Raw genomic sequence first — 26,702 nt, 5'->3', positions numbered from 1 at the left:
CATAAGGGCATCAATGATCCTGAACGCAAATGTTAGGGCAATATAACGGCTAATACTACTCACAGACTCTGACTTTTGGGTCTTCGATCACTAAACCCTTTGATGTTTAAAAACGATCACTAAACCCCCTGATCTTTATGGAGACGCTCGCTAAACCCCCTGAGGAGGAAAATACCCCTGGCGCCATCTTTTTTTGTCAACTGATACTCATAAAAAAAATAAAATTGGCGGAGAAATTTCCGACGGTGGTTAGATCGGTGGTGGATGGGTTGACCGGATAGTTTGGATTAGATTGAGTTGGGTTGGGTTGGGTTAATTTTTAATTTTAAATAAAATTTAGTGGTATTTTGGGTGTTTTAATTTTTTAGGGTATTTTAATGAGGTGGCGTCACTATCTTTTTAAGACGGCATCAAGAGTATTTTCGTATTCAGGGAGTTTAGCGAGCATCGCCATAAAAATCAGAGGGTTTAATGATCGTTTTTAAACATCAAAGGGTTTAGTAATCGAAGACTAAAAGTCAAGGTCCATAGATGATTATTAGCGCAATATAATCCTTTTGTTTTACTTAAAAACCACCCATCTTGTAACTTGTTTTCATTTATACCATAATCTAAGAAAATTTTCAATTTTTATGTTTCATCTGTACTTAAAATTAAATTTTTTGACAATTTAATTATTTTAACGATGAAAATATTAAAAACAATTAAATAAAAGAATTATTTCTACTCGGAAAAATATAAATGAAAGACTAATTTAAATTATTTTTTTAAAAGAAAATAGGTCAATTCAATTCATTAGAATAGAAATGAGACATAAAGATTAAAAATATGATACGATTGAAAATTTTTCTGGTATAAATAAAAAAGTTATAAGATGATCGGTTTTTAAGTAACGAGGCCTTTTGTCTGAGAGATTATTAGGTAGACTAAATCTACCACGTCATCCGTGAACTAATGTATCACATTATGACACTTCATTAAAACAGTGGCACTATTGTAATTTTGTTTATTACTTATTTACACTTTTAAATAGCAATATTATGATAATGCCATTATTTTAATGACGTGTCATAATATAATAGGTTTAGTACGTGGTGGACTGAGTCTACTAGGGGTGAGCATTCGGTCGGTTCGGTCAAAACCGATCCAAAAATGGCCAAACCGACCAAACCGAATGTTGTAATATTTTTGACCGAACCGACCGAACAAAGAACATTAACCGAATCTGTTTCGACCGAATATTTTTCGGTCGGTTCGGTCAGTTCGGTTAAATGGGCTATTTATGGGCTTTTATGGGCTTTTTCGATTACATATGCTTTAAAAATCAATTAATTTTTTTCACAAATTCAAATAATTGAATCTTATGAAAATTAGAAAGAAATCAAGCATTTTCTCACAAACCCAAACAATATACCATTGCAAGAATTAAATTAAAAAAAATATCAATCTACTTTTCATAATAAGCATTTTAAATTTTAAGTTTTCGGTCGGTTCGGTTAAAGTGTAAATTTTAAATTGTTAACCGAACCGTTAACCGTTAACCGATAACCGAAAATTTATATTTTTTTAACCGAACCGACCGAATGAAAATTTATCACCGAACCAAACCAACCGAAATTCACCGGTTCGGTCGGTTTGGTCGGTTTTTTCAAAACTTTGCTCACCCCTACAATCTACCTGAGAATTTCTCCTTTTTGTCAATATAAATTACGGATGAAATTGCAGCATATGTAAAGTGTAGACAGAGCAGCAATTTTGAGGCCGATTCAAGTGGGACCATTAACAGTGAACCATAGCTTAAAAGAAACTGGTTATCTTTTTTCCTTCTAATTCCAAAAATCTCCAAAAAGTTTGTCTGTGTTCACCACACGTCTCCTTTTTTTCCACTTGTTCAGCAGCATCTGAATTTTTTTTGGTGGTAATTTTCCCTCTTCTCCATATATATTTATTGCTGTTCTTTCATTTTGATTTTCACTCACTTTGGAAATAATTTGATCTTCATTTTCAATTCTATTTCTGGATGATTTTTAGCTTTGTATGTTTTTTTTATCTGTTCTATTCCCTCCGTTTGATAATAAATTTCTGATTTACATGGAATTATTTGATTTGGGTTATTATTTATTATGCAAATGTATTAATTCTGTGATTGAAAATGGAGAGTTGGATGGATTAATTCGTAAGTTGGTCGGTTCTGTTTATGTAGCTTACATGACGATTTTCATTGTTTTCGATGTTATTGTGTAGCTTAATTGTTGGTGATAATGTTTTTGCTAACCTCCTGTGATTTCAAATTGCATTTTGCATTGTTCTGTGATTGAAAATGGAGAGTTGGATGGATTAATTCGTAAGTTGGTCGGTTCTGTTTATGCAGCTTGCATGACGTTTTCGTTGTTTTTTCGATGATATTATGTAGCTTAGTTGTTGGTGATCATGTTATTGCTAACCTCCTGTGATTTCAATTTGCATTTTGCTGCAACAATTAGCTAAAATCATAGTTATTAAATGCGAAAGGCGACCCGAGGCGACAAGGGTCAAAAAGCCTGAGGCGCAAGGTTTTATTTAATAAATTTCTCAATATGGTTAATTTTTCTTCTTTTTGTATGTTATAGAAGACGGGCAATGGATTTTTTCTTTAGAGGAATAAATGAGGACACATCTGATTGCCAATTTGATGAGAAGACCATTCAGAAATGCCCTTTTTTGAGGAACATCAACAAGCCAACAAACCTGTCATTCTCTTTGCTTAATTTCTCCAGTGCCGTAAGTTGTTCCTTCCTTCTTTATCATTACCATTTGGATAGCTTGCTTGATTGTTCAGATTTCGTAGTCTTTGAAATAAGTCTTGCATATAAATTCTGAGTGTAGCCAATTGTTGCCTTGTTGCAGTTACATTATGTTGTAGTTTCCTAATTCTTGCGCAATAGAAAATTCTTGTTATTAACGGAACTTTTGGCTTATGCCATTTGAGTTGATTGATGTGCTCTATTGTTTTCTCCAGGTGAGGGGAGCTGCCAAAGGTCCAATATTTGAAGATGGTTCGAATTTCGATATGGCATTTAAGCTGTTTCACGGGAAAGACGGGGTTGTTCCTTTATCGAACAGCTCTAATTTTCACAGTGATGTTTCTGAACCTGACTTTACTCCCCAATTCAACCCATTAGCAGGAAGAGCTGCCACTATTAGCCTGTCTGCGTTTGGTCCAGGTGGACCATTTAGTTTTGGTTCCTTCAATGATAAGTGGAAGAATCAGAAGAAGAAATCTGAATCAACCAACAAGGGTGAACAATCATCTCAGGTACATGTAACAACCTTTTGCATTTATGTTACCTTACTGCTGCATAAGTTTGCATTTGTAACCCATGTAGCACAGAAATGAAATTGTTGAAATGGGAAATGCCGAAAGAGAAAACATTGAAACAACATTTTTTACAAGAAAAGGTTATATATATAGAGTTTTCCCGTTTTAAAAGAGTATTTGGAAAGAAAAATGGAACTCCAAAACGTAGAATTCGAGATGTTTCTGTGCCACGTAGTCTGTAACTGAGTGGAAATTTTGCTTTTATATTATTATGAATTGTTTGATTCGGTAGAAGATCCCAATTATTGAGAGGATGTCATGTTCAGTATTATGCTCCATTAGCTATAAGTCCATAACTGAAAGATTAACTGCTCATAGAGACTATAAATTCGTACTGCTCACATTTTTTTCTTCAAAAGATTGTTCCGCAATTGAATAATTAATTAAGTATTACTTTCTCTATGATCATCCAGAAAGGAAACACTTCGAAGCACGAGGCTCTGGGAAATGAGTGGTTAGAAACTGGCAATTGCCCGATTGCAAAGTCTTATAGAGCTGTGAGTGGCGTGCTGCCACTTGTGGCATCAGCTCTTCAGCCACCATCTGGTATGAAGTTTAGATGTCCACCTGCTATAGTTGCTGCAAGGGCGGCTCTTGCCCGGACTGCCCTGGTTAAAAACTTGCGACCTCAGCCACTGCCAGAAAAGATGCTTGCGATTGCTCTCCTGGGCATGGCAGTAAATGTACCGTTGGGTGTCTGGAGGGAACATACTAAGAAATTTTCTGTATCATGGTTTGCAGCAGTCCATGCAGCTGTGCCCTTCATAGCTATGCTTCGGAAATCGGTTTTGATGCCGAAAACTGCTATGGCGCTGACTATTGGAGCTTCCATCCTGGGTCAGATGATTGGTTCTAGGGCTGAGAGGCACCGCCTGAAAGCAGTAGCTGATAGAAATAAGGTAGCAGCACAGACAGCAATTGCAGCGGCAGTTTCAGGATATAGTGCGACCCAGTTCGATAGTCATGGAGGTGTGCACTGTGGTACCGAGGGAAAGAAATCGGATCCTCTCTATATCAATGCTGCTTCTGGACCCACGGACGTCTGTTGCTGATATTTCATGCTACAGCTGCTGCATCAAGTATTTTAAGCATGATGGCAAAGATTTGTATTTCAGTATTGGCAACAGTTATGGTAAGGACACTTTTATGTAATGAGTTATAGGTTGTATTAATTATCATCATACTCTGTAACCATGCAAAATGCATTGCATTCTTCAAATAAAATGTTCATACTTTTGCAGTGTTTCAAAAGTTTGAATTAGGGAACTGAAAACGGTCAGTTCAGTATATTTATACTAATTTTTGTAATAAAATTATTTCGGTTTGTTTTTAAATTTTAAAAAATCAATTATATTATATTATATAATTTTCTTAAAAATTGTACTGCCCTGATATGGGAATCAAGTAATTTTGGTTGTAAAAGTTGATATATTCATTTTTCAAATGAGATGGACATTGCTTAATATTCTTGCTTGATCTCGAGAATTTTACAAGCAGCAAAATCATTTTTAATTTTAATCTTTGTTGCAAACTGTCCCTAAAATTAGATTTAATTTACGAATGGATTGCTAAATATCAATTGATTCTCTAAGGTTTTTCTTATAGTAGATTTGCTTTACGCATTTCGTTGGGAAATTCTTACCTAGAGCCGGTTTATGAATTTTCCATGCACCTACCTCATTTCGTCTATGGCAAGTGATAATGACACGTGATAATGACACATATTCCATAATATAGTTTTAATTTAATTATATACTAAATTTAAAATAATAATAAACAAAAATTATTTATTAATAAATTAAGAGCAAATAACTCTGAGTCCTCTCATTATACTGTAATTAACAGTTGGAATGTCATGTAGGATTCACGTTTGCCATGTCAACAAAAATTTACATACCATGCATATTAATACTTCGTCTAAGGGAAGGGCTTATTTGCACCTTTTTAAAAACATTAGGGACTTATATGTTCCTTTCTAGACATTAGGGCATATTTACCCCTTTTTCTTTAATAGTTTGATACCTTTTATTTAAAAGTTCTACTTAATGATCCCTCATTTTTTATTCTGTTAACAATTGAGGGCATCCGTTAATGCTTTTTTATTAAATTAAACAGTTAAAGAAAAAGAAATAGTCAAAGTTTAAATGAAATTTTTTAATCCGAAAATATTCTTACACCATATTAAAATGTAAAGAAAATTCAGGGACTAGTTAGCACTTTTTACCTTCCATCTTCTCTCCTCTGCCAACAACTCTTGCTACCTCCCCACCCTGTGTCGTCGCCACCCTATCCCAGCGATCTGTTTGTCAGAGAGACGAATTAAGTCTGTTTGTCTTTTCAAACAAACAAATTTGTTCGTCTGAAATGGACAGATGTTGTAGACGACCAAAAGAATCCAACTTCGGTGACAGGTTGCGTGTTTTTGAGTTTTTTTTTTTGTAAAACGAAGTCGTTTGAGTAAAGAGCGTTTCTGTCTTTTCGTTCGTATTTAACGGTAAAAACATAAAAAATAATGAAGCCTTTAACCGTTTACATAATTTGAAAGTGAGGGAACGTTATAATAGATATTAAATTGCTAATTACGGTATAAGGAATCTTAGAATAATTTGCTCATAAATTAATTGTATTATTTATAAATTATTATATGAAAGAAGTAATATTACTTTACTTTATTAAACAATGAAAGCAGTAGTTTATAATGTCTTTTTTAATTAATAATTACATTAAAAATATTAAATATTAGTTTTTTTTAATAAAGTTATAATATATTTTATGAATTTTTTATATAATATTCTATCAAAAGTATTTTAATATTTTTAATTTAATTATTAACTAAAAGTTATATTTAAAGTTATAACCATTTAATTAAAAACCTTTAATATCATTTATAATAAGAGAAAATTACTTTAAAATCTCACATTTGTCATAATTCATATTTGGATCCCACTTGTTTGAACATTAAATGATTTGATCCCTCACTTTCGATTCTGTCAACAATTTAGACCCTCTGTCTTTATTTTGATGTTAGTCAACCAAGTTAAAAGATTTAGGGGTAAATTAATTTCTAAATTGAGGGACTAAATCGTAGATAAAAATAAAAATGGGGGACCACGTAGTTTTTTTAAATTTTTTTTTTTTTTGATATAGTCATTTGACTCGGTTGACTAACACCAAAAATAGACAAAATGGCTAAATCGTTGACGGAAATAAAAGTGAGGAATCAAATCATTTGATTTTCAAATAAGAGGGAACAAAGTGTGAATTGTAATAAACGTGAGGGGTTTCAAAGTAATTTGCTCTTATAATAATCAAACCTTTATCGAGAGAACTAGAGTTAACTAATTAAATATAATAATTATTTTAAAATTTGAGGAAATTCAATTATCTGACCTAATTTCATAGAGATTTTCCACAAAATACCCTATTTTCGTAAAATAATTACAAAAGTTTGGCTCATAAATTGCTTAATACATTTGGTACCCAGTTTTATAAAAATATATTTTTTGCCCAATGTTTACTCATCGTATATACACTATAAGTACGCTATAAATACATCATTAATATATTATAATTACACCATAAAAATACTAAAAAAAATAAAAAAAATATACCTGTGAGTAGAGCGAGATTCAGAGGCCGCCCGCCGAGACTTATGGCTGACTTCGATTTGGAAAGGTTTGAAAAATATAGTCGCCACCTTACTCAGTTAGAAAATATCTTTTCTACCGATTAGACTAGTTTATAGGTGAGATTATCACGCATTGAACCAAAAGACGGGAATCGTGGACATTTCAACAAAACTCGTATACTCGACCTATCGATTGCATTCTTATTTACATAACATATCCGGTTATTTCTTATCTCGACATTCATGCAATTCATAGTATAATGTATTGGAAAGTAAACACGTATGAAAATAATAAAGGAAGCACTAAACCACGTAAGACGCGCATATGACTATTTGGACTAGCATGTGAGGCAAGTAGCATGTACTCCTAAACATACATCTAACCATGTGATGTCTATCAAATAACAAAGGATTAAATGCACCAAAAATCATCAACTTTCGCGTGTTTTTGGTATTTAACATAATCTTTAAATTTTGACATATTTAACATGAATTTTCCAATTTTTTGCAATTAAGACCACGTGTGTTTTTCTTTGAAAAATAGTGTTATTTTACATCCAAAACGACGTCGTTTTAATATAAAACGGTGCTGTTTTACATCCAAAACGGTGCCGGTGTCTTTAATTGCAAAATTTTGAAAGTTCATGTACTTTTTTGCCAAAATTAAAAGATTATGTTAAATACTAAAAACACGCGAAAGTTGGTAATTTTGGGCACTGTTTTAAAAACCGGACTGGACCGGCCGGTTGAACCGGTTGAACCGGGGACCGGCCAGTTGTCCGGTCCAATTGACTGCTATGAACCGGAAATCTGGTTTAACCAGATTGAACCGGACTAAACCGGAATGAACCCGGAATTGAAAACCGGGTTGAACCGTCCAATTACCTAATTTTATTATGAAAAATTATTTTTTGCTGATAAAAACGTATTAATCCAAAACTGGGTTTTGATTAAAATTTAAAATTCAAATTAAAGAAACTCCATTAACAGGAAAAGAAGGAAAGAAATCTTACCCACATACAAGAATAAAAACTCAATTAACAAAAAGAAAAGGAAAGAAATCCTTTAAAATACAAGATGTTCAAATTTTAAAAGAAAATATTAAAATACTAACAATTAAGGGAAAAGGAACAAAGTATAGAAAGTTTTAAACAATCTTTGCAATGAGATCTTTGATATTTTACGATATAAAAAGTTTTAATGGAGATGAATTTTTTATAGAGATAAAGAAAGGGAGTGGCTCTCCTCAAGTCCTCAATTCCTCCATTTCCCTCCATTCCACCGTTAGATAAATGACACCACATTAAAATTTATCCAACGGTTATATTTTATTTAGTGATTTAAGATTAGAAACTAAGTTGCATTTCCAATCCCTATCAAATTAAGCGCCAAAATATAGAAAATGAAGAGTTTATTAACAAATAAGCCATTTATGAAATCAAGATCTATTGTAAACCTAAAATTGTTGCTGTTGCTTCGTACTTTCCAATTTTGGCAGACTCGGTCATAGGTATATGTGGCCCACGTTTTAAATTCTCTGAAAATTGTATAGAGCCGGCTGAACCGGCGGTTGAACCGGTTGAACTGGTCAAACCGGAAATCGTTGGGCATACCGGTTCGGTTTTTAAAACACTGATTTTTGGTGTATTAAGCCAATAACAAATAATTGGCTGGTCTGGATCATTTTAAATGCACAAAGCCTAAAACTGAATTTCTAAGTGAGATTGATTTTATTAAGTCATTTTAAATGCCTATACAACCTTATATTTATATTTTCATGGCAATCCTATGATTAGGGGTGTAAACGGGCCGAGCCGAGCCCGAGTTAGGCCAAGCTCGAGCTCGAGCTCGAGTGTGTTTTACAGGCTCGAGCTCGACCTCAAGCTCGACTGGCTCGAGCTCGACCTCGAACAACATTCGAGCTACTCGAGCTCGAGCTCGAGCTCGAGTTGAATTTAATAAAAATAAAAACAATAATAAAAAAAATCAGATTTGATGTATTTTAATTATTTTTCACTATATATTATACAATTTAACCAATTTTTATGATGCATATCTAAATTTAGAGGTGTAAAAATTTAATATAATGATAATAAAATTATTATTGTTAATTTATAACAAGCTCGTTTAGTCCCGTTTAGGCTCGCGAGCCTCACTAGCCTTAGTAAATGGTACTCGAGCTCGGCTCGAGATGGAGCTACTCGAGCTCGAGCTCGAGCTCGACTCGAATGTTTTGAGCCGATCTCGAGCTTTTTTCGAGTCGATCTCGAGTAACTCACGAGTAGCCCAACTCGTTTACACCCCTACCTATGATTTCTAGGTGATTTGTTGGACTTGTTAGGTTTGATTACTAATTTATGTGTTTAATTCCTTTAACCTGTTAATATTTAGATTGGACGTGCTTTTGAAAAGCATTTAAACATTGCAAGCATAGACATAAGGCAGGTGATATACATATAAGGTTATATATACTTTTATACCTTGTAGACCAGAGTGTCTGGCACTCGATGTGATTTGGATGTCGAGGTGGTTGGAATCATGACTCGGTCAGAAAACGGAAGTTCTTTTTCTCATCGATACAGATCCACTGCTATAAACACAAGTCTTCTTTCAAACCTAAAAATGTTGTTTCAACTACTAGACCATTACAATTACTTCACATGGACTTGTGTGGACCTATAAGAGTAGCTAGCTTGTGTGGCATGCACTATGCATTTGTGACTGTTGATGATTATGCTAGATTCACTTAAGGTTATATTCTTAGCTCATAATAAGGATGCTTTTAATTCTTTTAAAGGTCTTGCAAAACGTGTTTAAAAAGAAAAATATTTGCCTATTTCATGTATTAGAAGTGATCATGGAACCGAATTTCGAAATGAGTTTTTCAAAGTGTTTTATGAAGAAAATAGTATTTTTCACAATTTTTCTTCTCCTAAAATGCCTTAACAAAATGGGGTTGTTGAAAGGAAAAATTGCACTTTAGTTGAAATGGCTCGCTCTATGCTTAATGAGTATGATTTACCTCAATACTTGTGGGTTGAAGCCATTACTACCGCTTGCTATGTTTTAAACCGTATTTTCAAAAGACCAATTTTAAACAAAACCTCTTATGAGCTTTTGATAGGAAGAAAGTGCAAGATCTCTTACATTAGAGTTTTTGGATGCAAGTGCTTTACATTGAATACCAAGGATGATCTTGGAAAATTTGACTCCAAAATGGATGAAGGTGTATTCTTGGGTTATGCCTCTACTAGAAAGTCTTTTAGAGTCTTTACCAAGCATACCTTAGTAGTTGAGGAGTCTATGAATGCAATATTTGATGAGTCCTCCAAGGATTTTCCGGAAAAGAACACATTTGCTCATGATTTTATAGGTACCTTTGAGGATCTCACACTTATTGGGAATCAAGAAAATCCATCAAGAGTAGTGGAGGTTCCTCAACCAACAAGGAGAACACAAGATGGAATCCGAATCTCCTCCCTCGGCTCAACCCATTCATGATCTACCTAAGGATTGGGCTTTCATGAAAAGTCATCCTCAAGACTTGATCATTGGTGATACATCAAGGGGCATAAGTATTTGCTCTCAATTTCAAATTTTGCTAATGTTGCTTTCTTCCCTCAATTTGAGCCCAGTAAAGTTAGTGAAGCTCTAGTTGACGAATGTTGGGTGATTTTCTATGCAAGATGAACTCAATAAATTTGAAAGTGATAAAGTTTGGGAGCTAGTTCCCCCTCCTAATGGTCATACCATTATAGGAACAAAGTTGGTTTTCCATAATAAGTTGGATGAAAACGAAGCAATAACTCGGAACAAAGGTCCGATTGGTTGCCCAAGACTATAACCAAGAGGAAGGCATTGATTATGAGGAGACATTTGTTCTGGTTGCTAGATTAGAAGTTATTCGTATGATATTAGCATATGCATCATGCACGAAATTTAAATTTTTTTCAAATGGATGTTTAAAGTGCTTTTTTAAATGGTTTTATTGAGGAGGAAGTTTATGTCAAACAACCTCCCGGTTTTGAAGATTACAAGCATCCAAACTTTGTTTTCAAACTCAACAAAACTTTATATGGTTTAAAACAAGCTCCTGGAGCTTGGTATGATAGGTTGAGTAGCTTTTTGCTTTCAAATGGTTTTTCCAAAGGCAAGGTTGATATAACTCTTTTTAAGAAAACTCATAAGCATGATATTCTATTTGTCCAAATTTATGTTGATGATATTATTTTTAGTGCTACTAATGAGTTTCTTTGTCAAGATTTTGCTACATGTATGACTAGGAAATTTGAGATGAGTCTCATGGGAGAGCTCAAGTTCTTCCTTGCAATCCAAATCAAACAAAATGAGAATGAAATCTTCATCAATCAATCCAAGTACACAAAAGAAATGCTCAAGAAGTTTGGCATGGATACCTCATCAAGTAACATGACGCCAATGAGTACCACAACCAAATTGGACAAAGACGAATCTGGTAAATGCAATGATATTACAATGTATAGAGGTATGATTGGTCCAGTCCTTTATCTTACAGCTAGTAGACCCGACATTGTGTTTAGTATATGCTTATGTGCTCGTATTCAAGCTTGTTCTAAGAAATCTAATTTGCATGCCGTTAAACGTATTTTCAGGTATTTACATGGCACTTTGAACCTAGGAATTTGGTACCCTAGAAATGTGGACCCTAGGTTTCTTGGCTACTCCGATGTCGACTATGGGAGTTGTCTTTTATATCGTAAAATTACCTCCTAGACTTGCCAGTTTTTGAGTCATAGTTTGATCTCATGGAGTAGTAAGAAACAAGTATTTGTGGCTTTGTCAACCGCGGAGACCGAATATGTAGCGGCCGGTTAGCGGCCGGTTATTGTTGTGCTCAAATCTTATGGATTAAGCAACAACTTGTGGATTATGGTCTTGCACTTAGTCACATTCCCATCAAATGTGACAACACTAGTGCAATCAACCTATCCAAGAACCCTATTCAACACTCTAGGAGTAAACAAATAGATATCAGTCATCATTTTATTTGTGATCATGTGAAAAAAGGAGACGTAGTAGTCAAATTCATCGATACCACTAACCAATTTGCGATATTTTTACCAAGCCTCTAAATAAATATCGTATGAATGTAATCATTAGAGAGCTTGGTATGCTTGATGGGAGAAATCTTTCTTGATTAGCATGTTGATGTGTTTAAATTAGTATATTTCTTGTGTGTAATGTCCCATTTTTGTATTTATACGCCTTAAATGCTTAATTGTTTAGACCAACGTTGATGTATATCATATTTAATGATTTTTAATTTTAGTGTCTTTTGTATATTAAATTTTTCTTACTTGTTGAAATTAAAGGCCTGGCAATGCATAAAATCATTTTTCTTCAAAAATTGCATTTTTTTGTCTTGTCACGGGGGTGACAGTCATGTCACAGGCGTGATGTTCTTGACCGTTGTGAAAATGACTCTTTTTGTGTTTCGCGGGCGTCACCTGCATATCACGGGCGCGATCCACTTGATCGTTGCAAAAAACGGCTATTTTTCGAACGTCGCGGGCGTGACACCCTTTTCACGGGTGTGACGCGCAGATTTTCAAAAATCTTGACCGTTTTGACACTTGTCAAAACGGTGGCTTTTTCAAAAACTAGCCGTCTTATTACCGTTTTTCTTAATTATAAATACCCATTTTGAGTAGCTCTCTCATTTTACAGCTCTCTAGCAATTGTTTCTTATATTCTTAAGCAAAATTAATTCTTAGTTCCTCAAACTTCATATTTTTCTTGCAAATTTCATACACATTCCATCATTCATTCATCTTCATCATGACTTCACGCGCAAGAAAGGGTCCAAGGGCTCAAGGTACCTCTTGACCATCATCTTCAAGATCTCCCGCACTTCTGACTCCTCCTCCGCTTAATGAAAATTGGCCACCCAATTTCCATGAACTTGCCACCAAACGAGCAAGGGCTTTAGAAAATTGTTATATTGAGGGTACTCGGTTTCCGGTTCTAACGGATTTTGATAAAGATGGGTTGGATTTCCAAGTGATGGATTTAGTTGTCTCTATGGGATGGCGCAAAATGTTGTTTCAAAATCGGGAAGAAGGGTATGATCAAGTCACAATTCAATTTCTATCTACTCTTCACTTAGTGACTCGGCAAGGCAACAACTTCAGATTTGCGGGGATTACCTTCCAAATTAATGGTAATCTCTACAAATTAACTGTGGCGAAAATTGAGGATGCCCTTGGTTTTGAAGCAGAGTTCCCAACGGATCCGACATAGGCGCTCGAGTTTGAACCACAAGAATTTTGGAGTTCCATAAGTACGGAAACTTCTCATGCTCCGAACACCTCTATTGCTAAGAGTATCAAATCACTTCCTCTTTTCATCATTCATCACATTGTCACTTATTCCCTTAATGCGAGGAATGACGAATGAGAAAGTGACTATCAAGGACTTGGCAATCCTTTATTGCGTGCATCATGGCATGAAGATCACTTGGAAAAGGTATTTCATGGATCATCTCTACGATCTTCCTAAGAGAAAAGGTACGCTTCGAGTTGCTTCATTCATCACGACATTGGTGATCAAGGCGGGTGCCTTCTCTCCGGCATTACAAAAACTTCAAGGGCAGATCTTGCCTTGGAATGCGGCTCCTCTCCATCTCTCCTTCTTTTTAGATAAGGTTGGTCGACTCAAATTGGTCAATAATCATTTTGCGTACATGTTTGGAGAGAATTTGGGAAGGGTTAAGATTCAACAACTTGCCCGAAAAAAGGCAAAGAATGGTGAGGCAAGAGCAAAAGGCGGTTCATGGTGAAGAAGAAACAGTAATTTAACAGAGATTGGGCAAGCTTAACAGGCGGCTCTACCACCTCCTCCACCAGTCTTCGCAAGCTCTCAATATGTTCCTCCTTCGGGTCAATCAACGGAGCGAATTCTCTCGCTCATTTATGGACAACAAGAGCGCACATATGCCTCCTTTGACACTCGATTCACTAACTTAGAGACCCGCTTTGGTCAGATAGAACTTGATGTGGGGTATATGCAAAATTGCATGGATGAGTATTGGGGTGCAATATCCCCTCTTTTCGTCGATGATGACGATGATGATGAAGAGGAAGAAGTGGAAGAAACCAAGAGCAATGAGGATTGAGGACTTCATCTTGCATTTCATTCATATGCATGCACTTTCATTTTTCAATTAAAATTTTTGCATTTTTTATTTGCCAAAAACATCTTGTATATCAACATGTGGTGGAATATATGATTTCTATGTTTGTTTATTTTGCAATGACTTGTACTTGTCGTTTCCTTTCAAATTAATGAATATTTGCCTTTATTTCTCCATATCTTGTTCTTTATAGTATGCTTCAAATTTCTTGCCATTTAACATTGATATCTCTCTTTGGTATGGACTAATCCTTTTTTTGTTTTTGACAAAGGGTTTCTCTTGTTTTTAAACTTCTCTCAAAATTGAAAATTTTGAAAAATGCCTAGGGTTTTATAATCTTTATTACTTTATGCCTCTACTTTATTTTTTATATCTAGTGCATAAAGTGAGGGTAAGTCAAAGTTCATTTGAAGTCCCACAAACTTAGCCATTTAATTAAATTGATTGTCAAAATCTAAAAGCATGAGATTGTTAGACCAATTTCTTTTGATCTCTTTAATTTTTTACTTTGACTAATCAATTTAAAGTTTATAATATTATTTATTAGCGTATAAGAACCTACAAAACTATCGTGGATCGATTCGGAAGCCTCTAGCGAGAATCGAAATTTTTGAATTCCCTCGAATGTAGTAGGTTTTCTCACGGGCATGACAATTTGGCTCTCTAGCGTGACATTCAGGGATGTCAAAACTCATTTTTAAGGCATGATTTCGCAGGGGCGACACATTGGTGTCACGCCGTTAAGGCTCTAACGACTATTTTCCACATCCCCCAACGGTCACAAGCCACCTAGCTGAAGACAATTGGACCACCTGTCCAAAAGGCATGTCGCGGGCGCGACATATAGTATCGCGGGCGCGACATGCAGTGTCACGGTTCAGCTAAAAAACTTCCTTTTTCCTTAAAGATTTAGAGGAGGTTGTTGGGGTTATAAATACCCCCCCATCTACTATATTTATGTCACGACCCAAAATATTGAGCCACAACCGGCGCTAGGGAACGGGAGTGGTAGCTCCGGAACCCGTAGCAAGCCTCAAATCACTATAAATTTTTCGCAAATAATAACAAATAACATTAAACATATGTATAACATATAATCAAGTATTTACACTAACTGTTTAAAACCTCGCGGGCTCTAGTTATCGCACCCTGTACGAACTGGCCTCGCGGTACTATATGCACCAGTTAGCGTATCAAACATTTCACCGACATCTGGTGTCGTGAATAACGTATAAAGCACGTAACTTACAAAATATAAACAAGACAGCAAATAATATGTACAATCAAAATGTACTGCTGTCTAGGCTAATACTCCGTCGACACTGGACTACTATTGCATCACTCACAGAAGTCAGAGAACTATACATACACAGCTGACTTCCGGATTCCAAAATTGGCTTCTAGCTAAGTCCACACACTAAGAACCTGAAAACATCATAGTGAGGGGTCAGTATTTGGGAAAATACTGAGTGAGTTTGCAACTTACTAACGGTATTATTATAAAAACATAGCATCACTTTTCAAGAAAACAATAATATAAAATAATACATATAAACAAGTATTTGATCCGTACGAAACTAATATCCTAGCATGCGACACAATTTTCGAATAATCAAATCATACTGATCCAGATAGTCCGACCCGGGAGTGCTCACACTCTACCTCGTCGATCGCGACCTATCTCTTAATCCTAAAGTGTGAGTCCAACTCACTAGATACGGGGATCCAGACTACACCGTAGCCGAGTGCTCACTCGTATCAAATTCATTGTCCAACTTCGAAATTCATATTCATATCGTGTCATTTCATGTCATATCGTATTAAATCATCTCTCATATGCAAATACACTAGACCGACTCGATACTGGTGATCACACAGCCTATTAACACCCAATAGGTAGATAGTTTCTTCGGATCGCATACTAGTTCCTCGTATATAAAAACTTAATAAAACATATAGCATTTTAATCAATCATATATAATGCAATGCGTGTAAACAATTTACATATATATAAAATAACTTTGATATATATATATATATATATATATATATATATATATATATATATATATATATATATATATATATATATATATATATATATATATATATAATACATGAAAGTAAAGTGCAACTCACTGTGACCGCTATTCACTCTATAATGAAGCCGATGTGGTAGTATGTGTTGGCGTGGGTGCCGCCCAACAACATGCTCGTACTAGTCCTCGTCTAGAGCCCTCACTGCTCGCTCGTATGTCTGTTACATATTAATTAACGTTTAATATTCAGATGTTAATTCCGTGTCGTTATACGTTTAACACTTTTCAATTCTAGGGTATAGTTTCATTCTTAACGTTATCCGTGAACTCGATATTTCTTTATTGTATTCACGATATATCGAACTCTGCTTCTCGTATACGAGAAACATATAATATCCTTAACGTTTCCCATATCGTTAATCTCGTAAAATGTCAAACTAAATTCTCACTTTTTAAATTATCGGGGTCCTTAATCATTTTTAGGGTCTAATATTCGAAAACACTAAATCCCGCTCAATTAGGGCTAAAATCCCATTTTGGTCCCCGTGGACCCACTGTGCGGGCGTGCAAAAGCAATGTGCGTCCGCACACCTTGGGTGTGCGTCCGCACAGTGTGGTGTGCGTCCGCACACCGGTGTGCGATCGCACACTCAAGTGTGCGTTCGCGCACTGTGGTGTGCGTTCGCACACCGTATGCGATTTCGCACACAGCCCCGGAAATGTCGTTTCTGTGCGCCCCATCGTGCTACCACTCGCCAAACACGTATAAAACTTCATTTCCTTCAAAACCCGTATTCTCGTTTTTACCAAAACGCTAAAACGATCCAAAAACATTAAATTTCTAACCTTAACTAAAACAACCATTTAATTCAAATTTTAACACCAATTCTCGATATATTATCTTGAAACGAAGCTTGAAATCCGTAGAGTATTCGATTCTGATGAAATTGCCGCGAAAATCACTCGATTCGAACGTCGAACGGCGAAACGGCGGCGAAACGATCGTAATCGGCGATAATTTCTCAATTCTCTCGATCCTTCTCTGTATCTCTCTGATTCATTTCTTCTTCTTATATAACATGGCTAAAATGCCACTTTGATGCTTGTTCTTTTAGTTTCTTATCATTTATCCTTTAAAGTTTTCATTTGTTCGATTTAGTCCATAACTTAATCAATAAACTCTTAAATTATTACTTTTACGTATTATTTATATCCGATAAATAATACGAAGCTCGATATTAATACTTTCCCGTCAAAACCTAAAATTTCCATTTTCGAGATGTAGTGGCTATATTACCACTTTGGTCCCTGTATTTTATTTTAGACTTTTCTTGACATTTTTCCTTTTTGATTCCAATTCTAACTTTAGAATTGAAATATAATCATATTTTCCGCATGATTAATTTCCCAAAACTGACCTACTTGAAATTTATTTACTTTACTTTTATCAGAAATCTTTCCTATTTCACCACTCTGGCGAGTCCAAACTGGACACGTGGTCCAATTAAATAATTAAACATTATGGGGTATTACATTCTTCCCCCCTTATAAAAATTTGTCCTCGAATTTTCATAAAACTTGTTGGGATCTTAAAATTGTCCTTATACTTTCCTAGATATCCACTTATACGTTTTAGTCGTAGCTTTTTGCTCTCTTCTTATAGCTTCGTACTATCACATAGTTGAAAATCTTCTTGTTGTTATTCTTGTTCATCTGTTATCTTTTGGAAGTAATATGGCTTTAGCATGTCTTTGATATTGAAATCTTTGTATTCTTATCACATGGTTGTCATTAATCATTAACTAATGTTCTCCGGATCCATTATTCTATTCTTAGTCGTCATTGGGTCGCTACTCTCCTCTTCTATACGCGAGTAGTCATGACATGTCGGTTACATACTTAATGACGTACTTATCTTATTCATAATTCTATAAGTATTTTCCTTTATAATCATAATCTACGGCGTCCAATCTTTGTTATCATCTAACGTTGTCACCTTTCTTCCTTAACTGGTTATCGTCGTTTCTTATTTATCTCCATCACTATCTGACACATCTTTTACTACTTCCAATTTCTTTTAACGTAGTTGAACCTGATACCTCTTTTACTACCTTCAATTTCTTTTTCTTTTGCTCTCTAAACTATTGTGAATTTCACGTCGCTCTGTTGGCTATGATCCTTTGCTCCTTTTTCCATTGTCCTAAACGTTCTACTTTACGTTACTCTTAATCGTGTAACTTGTACAGCCGTCTTCTTTGATCGATACTATTCGTATTCTCATTTTCTTATCTTATCTTGATTTGATCCTTTAAAGATCGTTTCAAGTCTACTATTGACTTATCAGCCAAAACTATCTCTCCTTTACGTCACAATTCCTTATTCATGTTGACCTCGTATATTTCTTAACATTTTAATTTTCTTAAGAATCCTTTTTACTGACTAAGCTTCGCTTAACTTCATCTTTACCTTTAATCCTTAATTGATTCAATGGATCCTTAATAACTTATTTACTTTCTTCATCATCATTTATTTTTACTGTATAAACAACTTTCTTTTTCATCTTATACTTCAACTTCTTACTTTCGAGTAGTTCCACTACTATATTCTCACTCTTCAAGGTATCGGCTTAGTACTGGTCATGATCGTTTCTTAACTTTATAATTTCCAAAATTAGGGAATAGTTTCAATTTTGTTATCCTATACACTTTATGCTTCTTTAGCACTTATAATATGGTTCTAATTGTCTTTTAAATAACTTGATCTCTTTATACAATACCGACTTTCGTCTTATCTTTTACTTGTTATATCTGTTATGTCTCCTTTCCGTTTATAACAGCTTGACCGCTGCTGTTCTATTCCGACAATCCTTCTGATATGCTTCTAGAACTTTCCACTTCTCTATTCATCTTACTAAATCTCGAGGGTATATGAGTTTTCCCATTACTATTTCTTTCTTATTATCCATCATTCTTACAACTTAACTTTTCTCCTTTCTGCTAAAGCAACTTATATTACTTAATGCTGATATTAGTGACTTCACTTAATATCAGTCAATTAACATCATTATCTCTTGATCTATCTAACTTTAAACCTTCACATTTTGTAATATCACATGCTTCGTCGTTTCGTATTCCTTCTCTTTCTACTTCTGTATCTTCAAACACTGATATTGATAATGTTATATATCCTTTAAATATCACTTGATGTTCATCATTCATATTATCATCTTCTTGTTCTTCATACTTTTAATCTCTCTCTTCCAATATATCCCTCGATTGTTACGTTACTTATCTCAACATAAAAATAATCATTATATTCTTCATCCTTGCGTATTCGTTACGTTTCTTTCGTTTAACATGACTTTCTGTCATTTCATTATTTATTCTATCATAAGGATAAATACTGTATCCTTAAAGATTGCCAGTGCATCACATCTTAACTGTGTATGCTCTCCGGCGATAACTCCTTATTCACATTCTCCTTTAGCTTCATTAGCTTTGTTGCAATTAATTGTTAACATGGCTTTATTCTGTTATTGGGGGTTATTTTACAAGTCTTATACTTGTTTATTAAGAATCTTTTATTATTCTCCGCAGAGTTTCACATCTGAGTTCACTTATCAAACAAAAGATTTCAAAACATTCTTTGGCTGGCCAGCTCTTTTAAATCATTTAAAATCGTCAATACAATTGTAGCTTAGAGTGATGACACCTCTCATCACCAAAGAGTTGCTCAAAATCGCATATTTCTACATTATTATAAAGATATGATGCATGATCTACATTTTGAAAATCATTTTCTTATGCATTCCTATCATGATTATACAATATCATATGCGATGTCTGAGCACAATTATACCTTGAAAAATCATAAAAAGTTTCAAATTTTTCATAAAATCGTAAGTTAACTCTAGATTGTACACTCTGCGACTATTAATGGCTTTCTTTATACTTATTGGGTATATTATAAATTTTTGTATTGCTGTCACCTTCTGTCATTTTCCTGACTATTCTTCTATCACATCACATCTTTTTGGCCTAATTATCTAAAAAGCCCCCACCTTGAAACAATTTTTCGTTTATACCCTGACCTAGGAAAAAGTTCATTTGTACCCTTTTTTGATTTTTCATTTTCAATTGTACCCCAAAATTTTATTTTTTGGCAATTTAATTAATTAAAGGATGAAAACATTAAAAATAATTAAATAGAAGGGTTATATCATCTTTTATTATTTGAAAAAATACAAATAAGTTAAAAAAATGAACGATTATTTTAAGCTTTTTCTAAATAAAAAAAGTTCAATTTAGTGCTTTAGGGTAGAGTTGAAAATGAAAAATTTAAAAAAAGGGTACAAATGAACTTTTTCCTAGATCATGGTATAAACGAAAAAATATTACAAGGTGGGGTTTTTTTAAGTAATTAGGCCCATCTTTTTCCATATCTCCGATAACTTAATTTAATTTAAAGTTTTCTATTGCTGTAATCTCCACATCTACTTCTTCAACACACTGTATCATATCATATTCAAACACAGGTACCGATGTTCCACATCGATTCTTCTTCCAGTAATCTATCTTTTCCTTTATAGCTTCTAGAACGTAATATAGGAATTACGTTCACGACAAATATATTATATAGTGTTTATTATATTATTGCTTTTGTAAATTATGTTAATATACTCTTTCATTGGTCGCGTGTCTCTTAACCTCACTTCCTATAGGTTCTCACTTTCTGAGGTATTATCCTATAGGCGTATCCTTATACCAATATTCTATTATGCAATGCAGCAAATATATAAACACAACATATTAACATCAATACACAAAATATATAAATCGCTGATACCTGGAGGTGCCTGATGCGGAACGGTAGGTTCCCTAATGACTATGCCTGTGTGTCGGCCCCTAACTGTTCTACCGGAGTTGCCTCCGCCTCTGTGCACAAAATGGGGGTTGGTCCTAACTCTGGAGGATGTGTTGACGTAGTCCGGATGGTATTCACGTCTAAACTAGAAGGGTCGTACTGGATCGCCCTCCCACTCACGCTCAGTCTCGATCCTACGGGCCATCATAGTGAGCGTTCCAAAATGTTCACCTACGTACTCATATAACTCACCAAACTCAGGTCCTAAGCCTCTGACGTATCTACGATTGATGGTTCTATTACCTTCATTCAGATCAGGGACTCCCTCAACCATTCGCAGAAAATCAGCAGAATATAACCCTACTGTTAGCATCCCTCGAGAGAAGGAACGCATCTGTCTCCTAACTTGGTTTAGAGCTATCTGTGCCTGGCCATTTGCTATATCTGCATCTTCTCTCAAATCGCGGTATATCTGCACCCTACTTCTATACTCTGCAATGTCTGATTCTTCTAACAGTTCCTCTTCTTCATACTCTTCCTCTTGAGGATCTACTTCTTCTAACTCTTCTTCTAATTCTTCTTCTAGGTTCTCTGCTAGGTCCTCTTCTGGATCCTTCTCGGGATCCTCCTCCGGATCCTCTTCTGGATCCTCCTCTAGATCCTCTTCCTCACTATACTCTATTTCTGGCGAGTGTACTCTACCTCTATTGCCAGAAGAACTGCCAATTTCTGATACAGACATATAGCCATTCTGATAAATTTCTGGCGATCCTCTATCATCTGCGTGGAATCCGTTCTGATGGACCTCAGATGGTTCGCCTATTTCATTGTGAAACCCATTTTGAAATATAGGAGGCGCTTCCTCCCGTTCTTCAGCAGCATGTGACTGAGCTCCGTTCTGCCAAGACATGCTGAAAAAAAAACAATTTCAAACATAAAGCGACCATCTGGGCCCATTTCCACACGCAATTCCAATATCAACTTATAGAATGCTGTAAACATTTAGCATTTAATCCAGCCGCACGTAGTTTGCAAGCAGATAACCATTTAACATCTCTTGCACGAGTATCAAATACTTAGTCACTTTAGCTGTTCGCATAAACTAACCACAATCACTTAATCACTTAGTTGCCTCAGTCGTCCGTGTATACGGATACTAATCACCTATTAGCTCAATAGCCTTGATTCGCGCACGCTACTCCACATACTGCTAATGCACATATCAAACAAATGCAAGCAACTAAGGTCCGACTCTTTTGCTGCAGTAGTTCCTAGGTTTACTTACTGACAGAGTTTCAAAAATCAGACAGACATCTAAAACAAACTAGCAGTGGTAACTGGACCAACTGCTCTGATATCAACATTGTCACGATCCAAAATATTGAGCCGCAACCGGCGCTAGGGAACGGGAGTGGTAGCTCCGGAACCCGTAGCAAGCCTCAAATCACTATAAATTTTTCGCAAATAATAACAAATAACATTAAACATATGTATAACATATAATCAAGTATTTACACTAACTGTTTAAAACCTCGCGGGCTCTAGTTATCGTACACTGTACGATCTGGCCTCGCGGTACTATATGCACCAGTTAGCGTATCAAACATTTCACCGACATCTGGTGTCGTGAATAACGTATAAAGCACGTAACTTACAAAATATAAACAAGACAGCAAATAATATGTACAATCAAAATGTACTGCTGTCTAGGCTAATACTCTGTCGATTCTGGACTACTACTGCAGCACTCACAGAAGTCAGAGAACTACACATACACAGCTGACTTCCGGATTCCAAAATTGGTTTCTAGCTAAGTCCACACACTAAGCACCTCGAAACATCAAAGTGAGGGGTCAGTATTTGGGACAATACTGAGTGAGTTCAACTTACTATCGGCATTATTATAAAAACATAGCATCATATTTCAAGAAAACAATAATATAAAATAATACATATAAAAAAGTATTTGATTCGTACGAAACTAATATCCTAGCATGCGACACAATTTTCGAATAATCAAATCATACTGATCCAGATTGTCCGACCCGGGAGTGCTCACACTCTACCTCGTCGATCGCGACCTATCTCTTAATCCCAAAGTGTGAGTCCAACTCACTAGATACGGGGACTCCAGACTACACCGTAGCCGAGTGCTCACTCGTATCAAATTCATTGTCCAACTTCGAAATTCATATTCATATCGTGTCATTTCATGTCATATCGTATTAAATCATCTCTCATATGCAAATACACTAGACCGACTTGATACTGGTGATCACACAGCCTATTAACACCCATTAGGTAGCTAGTTTCTTCGGATCGCATACTAGTTCCAGGCGCCCCGTCGTGCTACCACTCGCCAAACACGTATAAAACTTCATTTCCTTCAAAACCTGTATTCTCGTTTTTACCAAAACGCTAAAAACGATCCAAAAATATTAAATTTCTAACCTTAACTAAAACAACCATTTAATTCGAATTTTAACACCAATTCTCGAGATATTACCTTGAAACAAAGCTTGAAATCCGTAGAGTATTCGATTCTGAAGAAATTGCCGCGAAAATCACTCGATTCGGACGCCGAACGGCGAAACGGCGGCGAAACGATCGTAATCGGCGATAATTTCTCAATTCTCTCGATCCTTCTCTGTATCTCTCTGATTCATATCTTCTTCTTCTTATATAACATGGCTAAAATGCCACTTTGATGCTTGTTCTTTTAGTTTCTTATCATTTATCCTTTAAATTTTTCATTTGTTCGATTTAGTCCATAACTTAATCAATAAACTCTTAAATTATTACTTTTACGTATTATTTATATCCGATAAATAATACGAAGCTCGATATTAATACTTTCCCGTCAAAACCTAAAATTTCCATTTTCGAGACGTAGTGGCTAAATTACCACTTTGGTCCCTGTATTTTATTTTGGACTTTTCTTGACATTTTTCCTTTTTGATTCCAATTCTAACTTTAGAATTGAAATATAAACATAATTTCCGGATGATTAATTTCCCGAAACCGACCTACTTGAAATTTATTTACTTTACTTTTATCAGAAATCTTTCCGATTTCACCACTCTGGCGAGTCCAAACTGGACACGTGGTCCAATTAAATAATTAAACATTTTGGGGTGTTACAATTTATGTGGTTAGACATTTTACCAACAACAACAATTACAAGCATTTAATTCAAACTCTCTTAAACATTTATTGTGCATCAATGTGTATTGATTGCTTTTCTTTTTTGTTGATTATCAATTGTTGATTAATCATTAGTGTTTGTAGGTTTATGATTAGCCTTGAAAAATCACTTAGTGAGTTTGAGATTACCTCTAGAAAATGTCTTTGTAAAAGTTAAGTGTTACGCTTCAAAACACAAACCCCATTAGTGGATTTATTACGACTCTCAATTTTTGATTGAGTAGTAGATTATATTCGCTTTATGATCCAAACCACTCTAAATCTCTTGTGTTCTTTCTTCTACCTCTGAAAATCTTAACCACACACTAATCAATTTTTAATTTATAAAATAACCTGGGATTTCAACTTCCTTCGAATAGGGATCTCTTTCCTATTCAAATACAATGCTACTAAGTAGAAATCACTTTCCTATTTGAAGTCTACTAGGTAGTCTCTCAACTACTATATAAAAAGTTTGAGATATGTCTGAAAACACAATTACATTCATATACAAAAAACGTTGCTCAAAACCTAAACTGACTTTAGCATCAAAGAGTTAATCGGACAACCACCGTTCGGCTAGCTATCTACAATGTTTTACAGGTTTCATCAGTGGATTAGAAGGCAGACTCCATCACTTACCAACAAAGGTAAAACTTTTAAAAAAATAGCAGTATAATATCATAAAAAATTGTATGATTTTAAATTTTATGTTAAAATAAATTTAACTTTATTATTAATTTATTATTAGTTTAATTTTATATTTTAAAATATTAATGTTAACAATATAATAAATTAATTAAATTGTATCATCATCTAAAATTATTGACTGCTTAAATTATATACTTTAAAAGATATAAAATTTAAAAATATAAAGACTTAATGTGATGAAAGAGAAAGTTTAAGGGCATATTGGTTAATGAAAAAAAGTACAAGGGTCAATTGTTATCAATAAAAATGTAAAATAAATATTCACTCACTAACGGCGCGTGTAATCCAAACACTGACAATACCTTGGAAAAAAAAAGTCAAGTGCAAGGACGTCGGCTTAGCCTTACATTTTTTTCGTATATGAATCGCACTACTAGAAAATTCATCGCTGCTAAAATCAAGTTTAGCGACGGATTTTGAATCCGTCGCTAAATCCTAAAACAATTGCACTTTTAGTAACTGAATTTTCGTCGCTAAAAGTGGCTGGATGAAGCCGGCCAATTTTTTTCACTTTTAGCGACGGATTTTGTAATCCGTCGCAAAAAGTAATGCAGCGACAGATTACAAAATCCGTCGCTAAAAGTGAATTTTTATTAAAAAATTATAATTAAAAAATATCTATTGAAAAAATATTTTATTAATTAAAATAATACTAATTATAAAATAATTTATTAAAAAAATAATTATTTATTAAAAAATTATTATTCATCAACAAAATAATTATTTAAAAATAATAATTATTTATTAAAAAATTAATTATTTATTAAAAAATTAATTATTTATTAAAACATTATTATTTGGAAAAAATTATTATTTATTAAAAAAGTTATTATATTAGAATGCGGGAGTAAAGTATAAAAGTAGTAAGTTGTTGTTTTTATCTTAAATAATTATTAAAAAAATAATTTATTAATTATTTATTTAAAAATAATTCGTATGAGAATTATTTTATAATACGGGAGTAAATTGCAGGAGTAATGTTTTGTTACTTTATGTTATTATTTAAATATAATATATATAGATAAATAATAAGAATTTGACTTGGTTAAAATGGAGGCACGCGCGAGGGAACTATAGGGTTAAAGATGATTGGGTGGGAGAAATGTGAAGGATGGGTGACCTATTGGGAAGTTGGAAAATTTGCGAAAATTGAGTGTGGGTGATAGTGTGTGGTGTATATAGCAGGTAGATGTGTGACGGTGAGTGACCTAAATAATATTTCATTACGATTTTTATTAAAAAATTATTTTTTTTATATTTTTTAAATTAGCGAAATCCTTCGCTAATTTTTTTAAATCCGTCATAAAATATTTGAGATTCCTTCACTATAAATTTAGCGACAAGAAATTTATTAAACTCGTTTAGCGACGGAATTTAGCATTTAGCGACAGAAAAATCTGTCACTAAATGGCTGTTTTTTAGTAGTTTCGCAAGTAAAACATTTGGCAAACATAAGGACCCAAGGATGGATTTGGTTAAAAATGAAGGGCTTTTTTCATAAACAACCAACATTTATCACATTATTACTTTTATACGGAGACATGTTTTATATTAACTACTGTACACGGGTTTATTATTTTTTTTATACGAACTTTCTTATTTTTTTCTTATTTTCTTCCTTATCTTCCTTCTTATCTTCTTCATTTACTTTTCTTGTTTCAATTCTCATCTTCTCTTTTTTTTTCTTGCCCTCGCCGCTCTTGCCTTCGCCGCTCTTGTCATCGTTCTGTCTCTGTCGTTTTACCTCCG

General features: G+C 34.4%; 1 protein-coding gene across 3 annotated transcripts; it reads left to right on the top strand.

The window, feature by feature from the left end:
* Positions 1 to 1,722: 1,722 nt before the first annotated feature.
* LOC126683070 (uncharacterized) lies at positions 1,723 to 4,609 on the top strand. 3 transcript variants are annotated; one of them, XM_050378897.2, is made up of 4 exons: positions 1,723 to 1,918; positions 2,613 to 2,760; positions 2,999 to 3,295; positions 3,772 to 4,609. In XM_050378897.2, the coding sequence occupies exons 2-4, from the start codon at positions 2,620 to 2,622 to the stop codon at positions 4,408 to 4,410; spliced, it is 1,077 nt and encodes a 358-aa protein (XP_050234854.1). In that variant the 5' UTR covers positions 1,723 to 1,918; positions 2,613 to 2,619; the 3' UTR covers positions 4,411 to 4,609. The 3 variants fall into 3 exon arrangements, with proteins under 3 accessions (XP_050234854.1, XP_050234853.1, XP_050234855.1); XM_050378896.2 differs by having other exon boundaries at positions 2,610 to 2,760; XM_050378898.2 differs by lacking the exon at positions 1,723 to 1,918 and adding an exon at positions 2,015 to 2,035 and having other exon boundaries at positions 2,610 to 2,760.
* Positions 4,610 to 26,702: the final 22,093 nt, after the last annotated feature.

This window comes from Mercurialis annua, linkage group LG5 (assembly GCF_937616625.2).
Source record: "Mercurialis annua linkage group LG5, ddMerAnnu1.2, whole genome shotgun sequence".
In the NCBI taxonomy this organism is placed as follows: domain Eukaryota; kingdom Viridiplantae; phylum Streptophyta; class Magnoliopsida; order Malpighiales; family Euphorbiaceae; genus Mercurialis; species Mercurialis annua.
Note: the sequence above shows the minus strand (reverse complement) of the source record. Positions and strands in the feature narration are given on the sequence as shown.

Bases quoted from the DNA above. Each gene is read 5' to 3' on its own strand.
- LOC126683070 (XM_050378897.2), top strand. From the start codon at position 2,620: ATGGATTTTTTCTTTAGAGGAATAAATGAGGACACATCTGATTGCCAA. The intron at 2,761-2,998 runs GTAAGTTGTTCC...TGTTTTCTCCAG, and splicing joins TGCTTAATTTCTCCAGTGCC to GTGAGGGGAGCTGCCAAAGG. The intron at 3,296-3,771 runs GTACATGTAACA...ATGATCATCCAG, and splicing joins AGGGTGAACAATCATCTCAG to AAAGGAAACACTTCGAAGCA.